This window comes from Pteropus alecto, unplaced genomic scaffold (genome assembly GCF_000325575.1).
Source record: "Pteropus alecto unplaced genomic scaffold, ASM32557v1 scaffold79, whole genome shotgun sequence".
Taxonomy (NCBI): domain Eukaryota; kingdom Metazoa; phylum Chordata; class Mammalia; order Chiroptera; family Pteropodidae; genus Pteropus; species Pteropus alecto.
The window spans coordinates 21503099-21518730 of NW_006494612.1; the positions used below are offsets into that span (position 1 = coordinate 21503099).

The following is a 15632-nucleotide window of genomic DNA, read 5'->3' on the forward strand; positions in this document are numbered from 1 at the left end:
GTTAAATACTCATATATGGTTTTCTCTTATCCAAATTGCTCTTTGGTTAAAGAAAAAAAGGAAACTATAAATCAGAGGAGAAAAAATTAAAAAATGAATACTAGGAAAGAAAACAAATAGAGATGAAAGGTAAAGTTGAGAAAGGAAAATTACACAAACGAAGGTGGAAATTGTAAAAGATAAAACAAAGTGTCCAATATGAAACAAAAGAGAGGACTAGGAAGGAAAACATGCTAGAAATTCTTCTGGTCTTCAGAATTCTATTCCTGCAGGCTTCAAGATTTAAAAACATAACCAAAGGTCTTTACAGCATGACAACAAAAAAATAATAAACAAGCATGGCGTTTTCCTAACACGGCTTTCTAACAGCATTCATTAATCTGTAAATAGCAGCATAGACTGAGACACAGTATACCTCTTCCAGGCACTCCAGAGTGCAGTGACCCTCGGAACGGAAGTCGGGCATGCCTGGGGGGATGGTGTGGAAGAGGCTTACCCAGAGGCCAGCCTCGATCACCCCTGCATCGAATTTCCTTATATCCGTTGTATGATAGAACCTCAGTCCAGAATTATCTATTAAGCCTGGAACAATAGAATATAATTAAAAGTGAGCTTGCATTCTTTAAAAAAAAAAAAAAAATCCCTACATTCAGTTGAATTGAGTTCATTAACTTTCCCTAAAATGTCACAAGGGAAAGGAATACAAGCAATGATAATGGGAGACGACATTCAGCTTCACAAATGAGAATTAAAAGACAAGTCATTGTATTGTCGGCAACCATTTTCGACTCTTAGCATACCATGGAAGAAATGTTTGTGTTGTCTAGCTGATATATTCCACAAATATCTAACATGAAGACAGAATGAAAATCCTAAAGTCATTCATTAGAATATAGAACTCAACAAAAGCTTTATTTTATATTGTTTTGAGGTGAAATTCAGTAACAGTTACATAGAAGTGAAAACTCCTTGGTCTAGAAAACTACACCCCATCTGCGGGTGTAGAAAACTACAAATGATTAAATTTCTTTATAGTTTGTTATCATTCTTTTTTTTTAAGTGCTCGATAACTATCAGCTCTTTATGATTATTATTAATATTACTGAATTTAAGGTCTTAGTGGCATATCCAGGCAGAAGTATTCAGGGGAAAATTGAAAATATATGATCACACTTCAAAAATAATTGCGACCAATGCGTGTTATTGGTGTTAGATCTGAGTGTTGGAATTGACTCTGAGAGTGAGCGAGATCGCCCAAGGAGCAATAGGAATACAAGGAACAGAAGAGAATTGGACAAAGAGCCCTGGACAGAAGGGTAAAGTGGACGGAAGGAACAGTAGTAGCACAGATAGTGCACGTTTAGAGAGATTAATATAATGGTGATCATTAACATAAAAGATTGCAGAGAAGTAGGTAGAGATGAAGGACAGCAAAGCTGATTTGATAGAAGCTGTGAGAGGGATGTTTCAGATGCACGGTGGGGGCAGAAATCAGATTTTAAGGACTCAGGGATTGACTAGGTGGTGAAGACATGGAGACAGTGAATGCAGCTTTTCCTTCAATGACTGTGGTGAGGAAAGGAGGAGCTGGTGTGGGAGCAGGGGCACTGAAAGTTCGGTGTTGACAGATTTCAAGTATGTTTCAGAAGGAAACTGAATCTGAAGAGAGAAGAAGAGTAATTTCTTTCTCTTCACAGCTTCTATTTCTACTACTGCTTCCTTTCTTTAAACCAGTTCAACATTAAATGTCTGTTTTGGACCAGGCATTGTTCTTGGGACTGGAAGCAAAATGACATGCAGTTTGTCATCATTCTTTTAAGTATTCAACAGTTATTCAATCAACAATTGTTATGAATCTATTATCTGAAAAGCACTACAATAGGCATTGTGGGATGGAGATGAATAAGAATCATTCTTTGTTGTGACATACTTCGGAGACAAAGTATGAATCTAAAACTTCTTAAATTTGTTCCATTAACTTTTTGAAATTAATTAACTCTTTTCTGCAGAGGTGACTTACCTACCCATGACTGACAAAATGATTCTTGGATCAATTAGCTTGTATATAATTTTATGTTAATTGGTATATTTATTTGTTTCTCTTTCACATTAAACTATAATGTGTCTGTTTTTCACAAACATCACATAGTTGGTGTTCAGTATTTGCTGAATGATTGCACAAATCAATGTAAAATAGTAACTGAATTGCTTCTTTTGATAACTTCATATTGAATCTTTCAATTTTTGGTTTTGAATATTACATAAGTAAATTCAGAAATCAAATGTAAATACTTACCACTCTTTGTTTTAATAGCATATTATACAGTGTGACTACATAAATATTTTTGAGTGTATTTATGCTTAGCCTGTCACACTACAAAATACTTAATATTTTCTAGTGTGATGAATAGTAGTTTTCATGTGTAGTAAGAAAAAAATGTTTCAAAGCACCATGTATTTGGGACTAATTTACATCACAAAGGAAAAGAGTCTGCAATAAATGGTCTGCAAATGTTTTTTTTAAGATTAGTGACCTCAAGGTCCATTTGCCTTGTTACTGATGCTTGTCCCAGTGTAATTATTAATAGTACCCTCTTTTGCTCTAAAAAGTATTCTGATTTGAATTATAAATGTATAGGTTAATTCTTTCTAACACTGGATGCTATTTTATTTCAACTCTAAGACAGAAGTTACAAAACTTTTCAAAATTCATAGGTAGAATATATGAAGAATAAACTCACCTTCCTCATAAGTCGGATTGTCATAATGGACTTCCAGGAGTACATAATGAGGATCCAACGGAGTGCCCAGGGATAATCCAACATGAGGTGGATAGGAAAAGCCCTAAATAAGGAACATTTCATGAAACAGTGTCCTATGAAAGACCCTGAGAGCTCTACACCACTCTGAAACTGACCATGCTCAAAGATATTTTGATATTCTGGAACTTCATTAATCTATAGTTGATGAAATAAAATGGTTTACGGAAAGAATTACTTCCTGTGGAAAGAAAAATAAGCCACCCTCATATCAAAAGTAATGTATAGACAGACCCTTTACTTATAAGTATTAGAATTATAAGGAAAAAACTTGATCAATTAATTGTGCTACATCTTAGTAATCATTAGCCCCACCTCTCCACCAATGGCCCAGGCAAAAATAACGGTCTCGCAGGTGAGGAACGCATCTGGCATGTTAGGGTGGTAGCACTCATGGCCATAGTCCAGAACGCTGTCGTTGAAATTGCTGCTGCACTGATAGAGCAGGATGTGATGGACTAGACTCTCGTGGCCTCTCTGTATCATTGGCTCAACCTAAATAAGCACAAATAAGAAGAATGTAATAAATTAAATTACCCTATAACATGCCGCAAGAAGCATGAAACTAGCATAAATGATTATCAGTTTTACAAAGGAATACTTTTCTCAATTATGTAAAGGTTATGTTGTTCAAGTATAATTTGTTCTGGAGATGATGACAATGATGATGATGATGACGATAATGATGATGATGATGACGATATTGATGATGATGATGACAATAACAAAGATGAGATAACCGTTTACTCCAAGAATCATAGGACTTTACTAATATGTTGTTTGTTTGTTTTTTAACTCACTTTTGTTTCCCTTATCATTCTGCATAGCAGCACGTTCAAAACTTGCTTGCTCTCTTCCAGGTTTTACTTTTCCATTGCTCCCTTTCCCCTTTTTTTTTCACATAGAAAAAAAATAAGGCTATAAGTATAACTATCTAGTCTCCCTCTCTTCCACCTCAAAATGTTATCTTCACTGACTCCTACTGGAAGTGATAAATGATGTCTCATTTGTCTATCTATCTATCTATCTATCTATCTATCTATCTATCTATCTATCTATCCACCTATTTTCTGTCTGATGCTGAGCATAGAACTGGACACAAAGTAGGGCTCAATAATGAATATTTTTATTTTAGTAATCGAAATCAAATTCTAATAAGAATTTTACTATTAGAATTTGTGAAAGAGAAAGAAACATTGTAGTGATGTGCTCCTGTGACACTGCTCAAATTAGGAGAGGGAAAGTAGAAACCAGTGAAAATAGAATAAGTAGTGAAGTTAGTCCCAACACTGAAAGCAGGATCCATGTGAACATGCTCCTGCCTTTGTTCTTTCTGTTAGTTCCCTTGGCCACTTTCAGTCCAGGAACTCAGAAGAAGCTAAGCATGTCTTAACATCCCAACGAGCCTTATATCCAGAGGAAATGCATGAGCCCTGTACTTAGCCCAGCTGGTCTATGGGTGTTGCCATCAATTACAATGTTCTTTGGATCTTCTATTTATCTGACAAAGAAGCTTTCATGTGTCCCTAAATTTCCAAGAGTTTAGGTGTCTTGGAGCTCATCCACACTGCTGCTTTTAGTCTTAACTACTTAAATGAAGGCGATGCATTTTAAAGTGCTTGCTTGTTCTCTGATTCAGACATGAATATAAAGATAAAGTGTTTTCAGCTATTTTCTCCTAAAGCTTTCCATTTTGATTTTCTACGTAGGTTTTCTTTTTTTTCTTTTAATAGAAAAATCTAAGCAGCAAAAGAGAGAAATGGTATGTGATAGGCAGAGATCTGAATAAGCAGCCCAGGGTTCAAGTTTTAAAATCCAGCTTTTTCATGTGTTGCCCAGTGAATCATGCCTTACTTACAATATGTACATTTTTAACATCGCATTCACAGAAATGACATTGCACATGGCTTTGTTTGCACTCGTCTAGTCTCTAAAACATTGTGCACCCTGAAGGCAGAAACTATTTTCTATTTTGCTTGGAAATGACAGTTATTATTCAAGCATGGTTGCATAATATACAACAATTACATAAAAGGGTAACCCAGGATTTCTATTAGATTTTAGTTTCTACATCTAGTTTGAGTTTTCTTGTGAGACTTGATTTATTTGGGTACCTCAGTACTCCCAGGGGGACAGGGCACTGCTAATATGTCCACAGTAAAATATTTAGGCACATATGAGATGTTTGCTAAGTGTCTTATAAGTTTAAGCAGGACCAATAGGTTGTACTGAGCTCTACAAGGTAGGCCCACGAAAGGAGCTGTTAGAGCAAATAACAGTTGGCTGTTGCCAAGGCAACTGCAGAAACTAGTGGCCTTCATTGAGGCATAGCAAGAGAGAGCTAAGAGTGTGCATGCAGAGATGTGAGACTGGGTGGTGCCTGCCAAACAGAAGCTTCAAATAAACTTCTTAAAAGCACGCTTTAGGAGCAAGTTCTTTTTTTTTTTTTTTCTTTTTTCTTTTAATATAGGAAGTACTGAAACTAACACCAAGCTTCCAAGTTACCAATACATTCTAGGAATAATAATATTATTTTTTCTTCAGCACCTACTATCTGCTAGCTACTATATTAGACATATTTCAGTTAATATTTATAACAAATCTATAAGGTAAAGGTTAATCTACATTTTACAGATATGAAAACTGAGACTCAGTGATTAAGCAACTAGCCTAAAGTACCACAGGTAGGAACTGATAGATGGGGATTTGAAACCAGACTTGCCTGACCTCAATCAAAGTCAGTACTCCTAACTGCAATACATTATTGCAGAAAGACCTGCTGGAGATGCACCAAGGACCCTGGAAATTGTTTCCAATGAGATGGAGGATGAAAGGCTTCACTAAGAAAAGTAGCTGATAGATGCCAGCAAGGAAGGTGATGACACCACACAACTGCACTTCTATTCAAAAAATATTAAATGTATAGAAATTGTCCAAGAAGGTATGGCAATATAAAGTATACAAATATAGATAAATTGGTATTTCTGAGACTGGAATAAACATTTAATTTAATTTAATTTTTGTTTTAGTCTGGCTATATGATTGCAGAAGAAATAAATAAAAAAATATATATAAAGTAGTGATATGGAAGTGGGTGGAAGTGAAGCAAACTCCTGGTGACATATTAAACCACATTATTGATCACTGTGTCCTTGTACATAGGTAGGATTTACAGACCCAGAACAGACAATAGTCCTGCACGCCCACCATCGTATGTAATAGACGCCTGGCAAGGATGGCTTGGCAAGTGTGAGTTATTTATTAGCCTCAGACATAATAAAGACTGAGAACCAAACACAGATGAAAGAGAAGAAAAAAAGGCTGCTAGGCACAGCCAAGGCCAAGGTGGAAATTAAACTGTTTTAACCATAAAACTGAACTTGGGAAGTATAAAGCCCCTGTGACCCATCATCTCTTACCCTGTTTACCCAGGTCAAAAATGTCTAGGACAGTCCCTGCAACACAGAGACTGCTTAACAACTATTTACTGACTAGAAATGAGTGAATACTTCCCCTTCCATGAAGCCAATATCAATGAGGCTGTTCACTGCCTCCTAATTTCTTGATTGTCTCTCAATAACATTGATTTACCCTGCGCTGCACTTCAGCAACCCAATCCCACTATCGCACTCTGTACTTATAACCACCCAGTACTCTACTCCCTCTGAAACACTCTGTCCCTCATTCCTGATCTTTTAGTTCTTTAACATCTTTCCAGTCATTCAACCCACCACTTTTCCCCAAGAGGTCACTTACTTACCAACCCCTCACTACTGACCTAGGTGCTCACAACTGTGAATCAGTTCTGCAATCTTCCCCTTCTGATCCTCCTGTTGGGATACTGAAGATACTTTCACAACCATTCATATAAGACCTCAGAATTCATGATTCAGACTTTTGCCTCCACATTTCGATTTTTCTTTATTTTGCTCTGCATTCTGTTCCTCGGCTATGAATAAGTACAACCTGTTTGGTGCAGGGTACAGGCACTTTTCTCCCATTGCAAACCTTTTAAAAACCGTGCATACCTCCTAATTGGTTTTCAGTAAGTGACTCGATTATTTTCATGAGAGAGGAATGAATGTCTGTACACTCTAGCTGCACAGGACAGTTGGGGGTAGAACTTGATAAAGGACTAAATGATTAAAAAATCTTAAACATCAGCAACCTTTATACATATTCAGTTTTTTTTTTTTGAAATATACAAAAATTATACAAAATAATGAGATGACTTAAATAATCTCATTTGGTGTCACCCTATTCTAGTCAGGATAAAAAAAGACAGGGATAAGATTTAAAAAAAAAAAAAACAAAAAAACAAACTTATGTGTCTCAAAATTCCTTAGAACTTATAACCAAGGCACTATTTCAGAACAAGAGGTGAGGGTAGCTCCATAGTGTAATGGTTAGCACGTCTGCTTTACATGCAGAAGGTCCTGGGTTCGCACTCCCGATGGAGCCACGGACCATCGCCCGGGTGCACCAGGCCCCGGGTGCACCAGGCCCCAGGTGCACGCCGCGAGCGCATGGGAGGAGATTCCCCATCTTCAGAGATCCAGCCCTTAAGGGGAGATGGCAATATCCATAGGGCAATATCCGTAGGGGGTGAAAAATCTTAGAGGAAATATATGTTATCTTTCTGTGATTGGAGTTGGAGGATCCTTGACAAAACTGCCTGCCTTCTGGTCTTTCACCAGCACCTATTGTGAAACAGATTCAGTTCAAAATGGTCTTCTGAAAGCCACGGAGCATCGGTAAACTTAATTCACATTCTTTTGCAACCTTCAAATACCAATCACTTAAACAATAACACTTGATGAAACATATATATTTGTTTAATTGCCCTGTACTGGGTTGAACAGTATCTCTCCAAAATTCATGTCCACCTAGAACCTCAGAATGTGACCATATTTGGAAATACGGTCTTTTTCAGATATAATTAGATAAGATGAGGTCACACTGTCTTCGGGTGGGTCATAAATCCAATGACTAGTGTCCTTATAGAAAAGAAAGAAGAGGGAGATTCAGATTCAAACAAACAGAAAGAGAAGATGGCCATGTGAAGACAGAAGCAGATATTGGAGTCAAGCTGCCATAAGACAAGGAAAGCCAGAAACTACCAGAAGCTAGAAGAGCCAAGCAAGGATTCTTTCCTAGAGCCTTCAGAGGGAAAATGGCCCTGCTGACATCTTGATTTTGGACTTCTGGACTCTAGAGCTGTGAAAGAATAAGTTTCTGCTGTTTCAAGCTACCCAACTTGTGGTCATTTATTATGGTACTCTAGAAAGCTAATAGATCACCCACTCACAGACTTTTTTTTTTTATCAGAAACTAACAATTTGCAGATTTGTACATTTTATGTAGGTCCTAATTATCCCTGTGTTTGTTCATGACATGAATTTATCACAAATACATGCTTCCCCTACTTGGTTGAGGTTAAATAGGTTTCATTATCTATATTAAGTATAGTGTATCTTGCTTTAGTTTTTATTTTGGAGGGTAAAAAAAAAAGAGGAGGAAGTGACCTTCCTCATTTGTCTAAATATATTGAGCTCAGAGTGAGAAAAACAGGAGGTATTACAGTTCTTAAGAGCAATTTCTCTGCACTTATTTTTCCAAGTCTATCCATTTAAGATGTTGCTTGTTGAAACATGAGTGGACCATAGTTTCCCACAAACAACTTGCAATTCAATAAATTAAAAATTAAAACAAAAGGAGAGGTGATGGGTGGAACCTGTAATGAGCTGGAAATTTTGTAAATTCCCATCACTTCTCTTCCTGCCTGTTCTTGTTCCTGGCATTCTCTGCTTTATATACTCACCCGAGGCACAAGTTGCTAACCATGTAAAAGCCAGTAACCCTTCTTCAACAAAGATTATCCAAAGGGCAGCTGACTCTTAAGGAGATACTGCCTATGAGGACATTTCAACCAGAACTAGCAGTGTATAGATGATTGTAAGATCATGCTAATATGCTCATGTAACTATGGTGGGGCAGGGGTATCTGCTTCTCGCTCTCCCTTTTTCCCTCCTTATCCTCATCTCCACTGGGGAAAGCTCTTTCAGCATAACAACACATCCAATTTGTAAGATGCAATCAAATGAGCAAGAGAATGACGTCATTGTCCTACAGGTAATACACTATGAAAAAAGTCAAGGCTCGAAGCAAAACCTGACTTGCTGATGTGGTGTCAAGGTGCCACGGCTTGAATGGACTTGGCGGCTAAAGCCAAGTAAGTGGTCAGGTGGGACAGAGATGAAGAAAGGGAATGAAGAAAAGAGAAGAACTGAAGGAAAGAAGACTTCTGGGAAATAATTCATCTACTACTACACTACTGATTTGTCATGGGAACTACCATCTTAAGCATGACTGGGACCTGCCAGCCATTATTGACCAGTTCAGGGATAGGCGCCCAACACATCAATCTTTTTTTGAGATTTTCAAAATATGGAAAAAAAAAATCTATCACACTCTAGAAGTTGGAGATTGTAGAAGAAGCCAGTGATGTAGTGAGATACAAGTCAGCACACAGAAAAATTCCAAAGACAAGACAGTCCTAGCAGGGTTTGAATACCTGACTTAAGTTATTCCTGGATCCAGCTTCATCTCGGACGTTCTATGGCTTATTTAGCCAACCTTTCCTCTTATTTATAAGTCGATACATTCTTTTCTATTTCCTAAGCTAGTTCAAGTTGGGTTTCTGTTACTTGCAACCAAGAGTCCTGATTAATAATCAAACATGAGTAACTACATATCATTAACTCATCAATATGTATGTGCATTTATGTATGTGCTATTTGCAATTATCTTTTTTTTTTTCCTTAGGAAACTTGCCAAATGAAACTGCTTTGCTTTTGTTTTACTCTTTCATCTTAATTGCATCTCGGTAAGTTAATAATAAAGTTACTTCAATAAATGCCCATGAAAAGCAATATAGGAGAAAATCACCCCCTGTAACACATAGAAATGTCTTTCTCCCTTATTGATTCCTGAAATTCCATATAGGTACTTAGTACGAAGGCTGTTTTACATGATGAATATACAAGTACCCTTGAAAGAGGTAAAACATTATGATTTACAGTCATTTATTTCAAAATGTGAATTAGGTTTTTTTGCCAAACACCTCAAAAATATAAACAAAACGAAATAGAAAATTACATTTAAGAAAGTTTATAACACAGCATGCTTAGTGTATATATTATTCTTTGAATTCTTAATAGATTATTCATGAGCTTCAAGGTAGCTTCTGGATCTATATTAACATATATATTAATTTTCATTTTACTGAGATATTCGATAAACTAGAGATACCTAGCTACTCTAAGAAATTTTAAATTAACACTCATACAGCCAGTAAGGAGTAATAGAATGACCTGGTGGTCAGGAGACCAAGTTCGCTTCTTGGCTGTGACACTAACCAGCTGTGTGACATGACCTCATCACATTAGCTCTTACTCTCCATCAGGCTCTATGGCGCTAATCTACATACAGACTGGATGATTATAGTGTACATATACATATGTCTAATTAATCCTCAAAACAAACTTATGTGCTTAGGTATTAGAATTATCGCACATTTTATAGTTGCAAAAAATAAAACACACATAAGTTAAGAAACTTGACCAAGTGTGTCAGAGCCCAGAGTTGACCTCTGATGGCACTGGATCAGAAGTCAGTGGTCCTAAGTACCATACTGATACTCTCGTACCTTTATTGACGGGGGCATAAATGGGACAGTGCCAGTGCTCCATCAAGATCATTTCAGGTCTCTTTATCATTTTCTGTGTATCCATCACCCAGGTTTTAGGTGCCTTATTTCTAATCACTTGTATCTGTGACTTTCCTCAGTGGCCTGATCTTAGGCTCACTTTGTAGAAAACGAGAAGTGCCAGAAAATGTATGTTCCTCTGGGGAAGGTAAAAGGTAAGGGAGTATTAATGTCCAGCAATCTTGTGTCAAATGAGATAAATCCTAAAGATATTGTATGTTCTCCATGGATGCTGTAGACTGAATATTTGTGTTCTCCCAAAATTTATGCTGAAATCCTACTCCACAAGGTGATAGAATTAGAAATTGAGGCCTTTGGGAAGTGATTACGTCGTGAGACCAGATCCATCATGAATGGGATTAGTGTCCTTATAAGAGAGACCTCAGAGAGCTCCCTCACCCCTTCTACCATGTGAGGACCCAGTGAGAAGACAGCCTTCTATGAGGAAGCAGTCCTCGCTTGACCCCAAATCTGCAAGTGCCTTTATCTTAGATTTCTCCATTTCCAGAACTGTGAAAAATACATTTCCATTGTTTATAAGCCACCCAATTTACGCTATTCAGCCTGAACAGACAGAAACAGTAGGATTAGATTGAAGCTGGAACTACCATACCGTCACACCCTTGCTCACTTCTTCCCTTCTCTGGCTTTACTCTCCCCTCTAGTGTTTTCTCCTGGTACTTCCTTAATCAATCATTTGCACATGAATTCTTGTCTCTAGGGACTGAATCTGGGGACTAAACCTAGGACAAGTAACATGACGAAAAAGCATTTTTTGGACCACATTATTTTGGGTTTCAATCTTGTTCCATTACATGTATGCATGTATGTATGTATGTATAGAATTTAAATATATTTGACATAAAATTGTGTCAACTTAATGTGTACAGGTTGGTTTGATACTTATATATTATGATTACCATTGTTATAATCATCAGACTTGCTAAGAGACTTATCTTAATCCAATTACAACAAAGAAATGATAATTATGTGACTTTCTATCTCTCTTTCCTAGTTGCTTTATTTCTCTCTATCTCAGTTTCCTTTTCAGTAACTCTGTGATAGTGAGGCTTACTGACAAGATGACTTGAGAATTCAGTGACTGGCCCATGTAAAGCAACAGATACCTAGTAGGTGCTCAACGAATGATACAAATATTATTATAAGTTGGATTCTGGGTTTATTAACACATTTTTAACATTGTACGCACACAGATAACAAGGAAGTCTATACAAGTAATCTAGTCACAAGTTCCAGTGTTTCAAAATCTAGTTTTAAGGTATGTATGTTACAAAAAATTCAGACAAAAATATTGCCATGATCAAATGTTTTATTGTAAAATAAGTAATCATATGAAATATATATGTGTGCTATATCAATTTATTTAGGATTTTATTTTTAAATTTGCATGTATAAGACAGACATGTATTTTCTCTGGAGATCTTTTTCTGAAATGTGACTTCCTTCTTTTCTCCAAAAGAAATTAAACTGCAATGACACTTCTTGTGTTTATATATACTTCTGAATATAAACTTTCCTTACCATTTTGATTTGAAATCTTCTCTCTCAAGAGATATCATTTGTTCATTCATTCCTGTACTCAACTAAACAAAAATTTGAAAAAAAAAGAAAAAAAGAAAATCTATCTCTACCTACTATATGCTCTTTGTTGTCAAGGAAGGAAATAAAGATACATCGACCATGAATCTGACAGTCATACAGTTCATATTCTAGTACAGAAGGAAAGCTAAAGCCAGAGAATGATAATTTTGGGTTGCCTTCCAGCATCAACTCCCCTAGAAGACCTTCGAACAGTATTCCGAATTTCTTAGCCATGCCATTTGACTAAGAATGATTCCCACTTCCCTTGAGTGGCTTAAACCCATCTATGTGATTTCATCCTTGACATGAACTTAAATTGCTGCAAACACAGGACCATTACATGGTGGCTAACAGAAGAGCTGTCCTCTCCTGTCCTGTGGATTTGGAAGATGGTTGGGGCTGCCATTTCTCTACCATGAAAGAACAATCTAAGTATGAAAACAATGCAATGTTAAGGGCAAAGCTGAAAACGAAGCAGCAGCTCTTGAAATCTGTGAACCTCTGGACTAAGGGATTTGCTTGAAACAAACCCAAGCGATATCCAGCTGAAATAAAAATGGGTTTGATGCTGATAGTAATTACCAACAATTTTTTTAGTCATCCTTTGTTTCTTTCCTTTCATTAGATAAACAACAAAAACTGAGACGATTATTCAAATTTAGATTGTTAGAAACTTTATTAATTCAGAGTTCTAAAAAAGAAATGTTCCCAAAATAACAAATAGCTGAGTTCTATAATGTGTCTGAAAACTGATTTTTTCATGAGAACACTGAATATTTAGAATATACCAAAGCAGTATGACTCATTCTATTTTATATTTCTCATCTTCAGAATGTCCTCACGTTATTTTCCAGTTACAGCAATCATCTAGTCCACACTTCCTATGCAACCACCCTGAGTTAAACCAACAGCCACCTACTTATCTTCTTGGATGTTTAGATGTTTGCCTTCTGGACAACACTCCAATCCCAGCCAGACAATCTTCCCAGATCAGTACTTTTCATCTCATTAATCTGACCAATAATATTCCATGACTCTACACCACCCATCCTGTAGTTGATCAAGTCCACATTTATTTTTCTGAGATTCAGGGCACTCTGTCATGGGTCTGTTGCATATGACCCATACAGTCCCATGTGCATGAATTCTGACGCAGGGATCCCTTCCCCTTATACATCATGTTCAGTCTTATTTCCATAATTTCATTCACACTGTTTTCTCCATCCAATACGTCTCTTTATTCAACTTTGCTTATTAAAATCCTACTCATTCTTGAAAGCCTAGGTTCTGTTTTTGCTGGATGCCTTCTCTGATTGTTTTGGCTCACATTTGCCATGTTTCTCCGAACTTCTTTCAGGAGTCAGTACTGTGTGATAGCTTAAAGCCAAAGACTCACTTTGTAATCCAATGTCTGGCTCTTACTAGCTGTGTGACCTGAGGCAAATTACTTAACCTTACTGAAATTCCGTCTTCTTATTTATAAGATTAGAACATATATTGATTTTAACCCATCATAAAAAATAAAAGAGAAAATGTGTCTAGCACATAATAATTTGTAGCAAGCAGCTAAAAATGATACTAATTTCTGTACAACTTAGAATATATATCATGTTTTTGTTAAATGCAGTTATTTTATATGTGAATTTTTTTCTCCGTGATTGGAGTAGTACCTCATTGTTTCATCACTTGCTGACAATTCATTACATGAAGCAGACTTCTTCAAAACCTTTATTATTTGTGTGTGTCGAAATTAGGAAAATATAATATCAAGACTAGATATTGCTAGTTATTCTTTGACACGCTATTGCTTATATCTTGAAAAGTGTAAGCTGTTTTTAAATGAAAAATTGAATTGTTTTTTAGATTAACATGCATGTCAAATTCTGACGACTCGTGAAATTGAAAGAGCATACCATTCAAAATTATATAAAGTAGGTATGATTTTGCTATTTTATACTGCAGAAAAATGGTTCAGTAAACTTTTCCAACAATTTTATTGGTTAACACATGCTCTTTGATGCAACAACGCGTACATCAAAGGCATGAGTATATCTGGATTTCTGCCAACCCTATGCAGGGTACAGATACGCGCATGGGCCAACATGTTTTATGGAGAAGGAAAACTGCAGAAATGGGGAACATCTTATAGGATTATAGTAGCATATCTCAGAATGAAGGGAGACAGAATTGTGTACTAAAATGAATGGACACTCCAACTTTATTTTATGTGACCCACCTCCTATTCTAGGGAAGTGAACTAAAAATTAATAAAGGAAAGAATTAGAAGCAATACTCAGCTGAGCAAAAAATGTAAACATTAAATTACCAAAACAAAAGAGAAAATATTTGCGACATTTGTGTCAAAAACAGAGCTAATACTCTTAATACAAAAAAGTTCTGATAAAACAGACCAAAAACATGGAAATTCACAGCAAAGAGATTACAGAGAAAAAGATGTTAAAAACATTCATAATTAAGTAAATGGAAATGAAAACAGTGAACTCTTTTCATGTATCAGATTGACAATATTTTAAAAGTTTGTTTTTACACAATGTTGAAGAGTGTTATGGACTGAATGTTATATCCTCTCAAAATTCGCATGTTGAAGCCCCAACCGTCTACAAGCCAAGAGAAGAGACTTCAGAATGAAACCTTCCTTGCTGACACCTTGATCTGGCGCTTCCCAGACTCCAGAACTTTAAGAAATAAATTTCTATTGTTTAAGCCACCCAGTTTTTGGTGTTTTGTTACGGCAGCCTAAGCAAACTAATACAGAAAGAATGTCCTGGCATAAAACTAGAAATAATTTAATGTTACTAATTAAATTATGTTAAATTCAGAAAGTGGACTACCACACAGTCATAAAAGAATAAGACAGATCTATACATACTGAAGTAGAACATTTTCCAAGAGATATTACTAAACGTAAAAAAGCAAGTGCCAAAATATATAGCATAATCCTATTAGGGTCTAAAAATAAAAACAAGAGAGAGAGAGTGAAAGAGAGAGAAACAGACAAAGATATGTGATTGCACATGTATAGAAAATTTCAGAAAAATATAAGAAAATACTAATGATGGCTTATGGGAAGTGGAACTTGAGGCAAAAGAGTTTTTTGCTTTTCACTGTATGGCCTTTTGTATTTGAATTTTTGACAGTGAAAAAAATACTAATTTTATGATATATTTTTAAAATTCTGGTCTCATCACTTATTAGCTGAATCGTCCCTGACAAGTTAATTAATTATACGAATCTCTATTTCCTACAACATAGTTGTTCGTGAGAATTACATAAGATATTGGAAAGCTCCACACAGTGCATGGTATATACAAAGTATTCATCAAATATTACTTCTCATATTTCCCATCCACTATCTATATTACATATGTATTGTATTTATGTTACACTATGATACTTAATTTTATATTACAGAGTCTCCAAAA

At 36.1% G+C, this 15632-nt stretch overlaps 1 protein-coding gene across 1 annotated transcript in view; it reads right to left on the minus strand.

The window, feature by feature from the left end:
* The window catches only part of MOXD1 (monooxygenase DBH like 1), a 78598-nt gene that overhangs the window by 18454 nt on the left and 44512 nt on the right, over nt 1-15632 (minus strand). The window contains exons 5-7 of the mRNA XM_015600063.2: nt 3135-3314; nt 2742-2844; nt 416-582 (exon numbers count right to left, since the gene is read on the minus strand). Coding sequence (XP_015455549.1) covers nt 416-582; nt 2742-2844; nt 3135-3314 — 450 coding nt within the window. The remainder of the gene's footprint in view (nt 1-415; nt 583-2741; nt 2845-3134; nt 3315-15632) is intronic.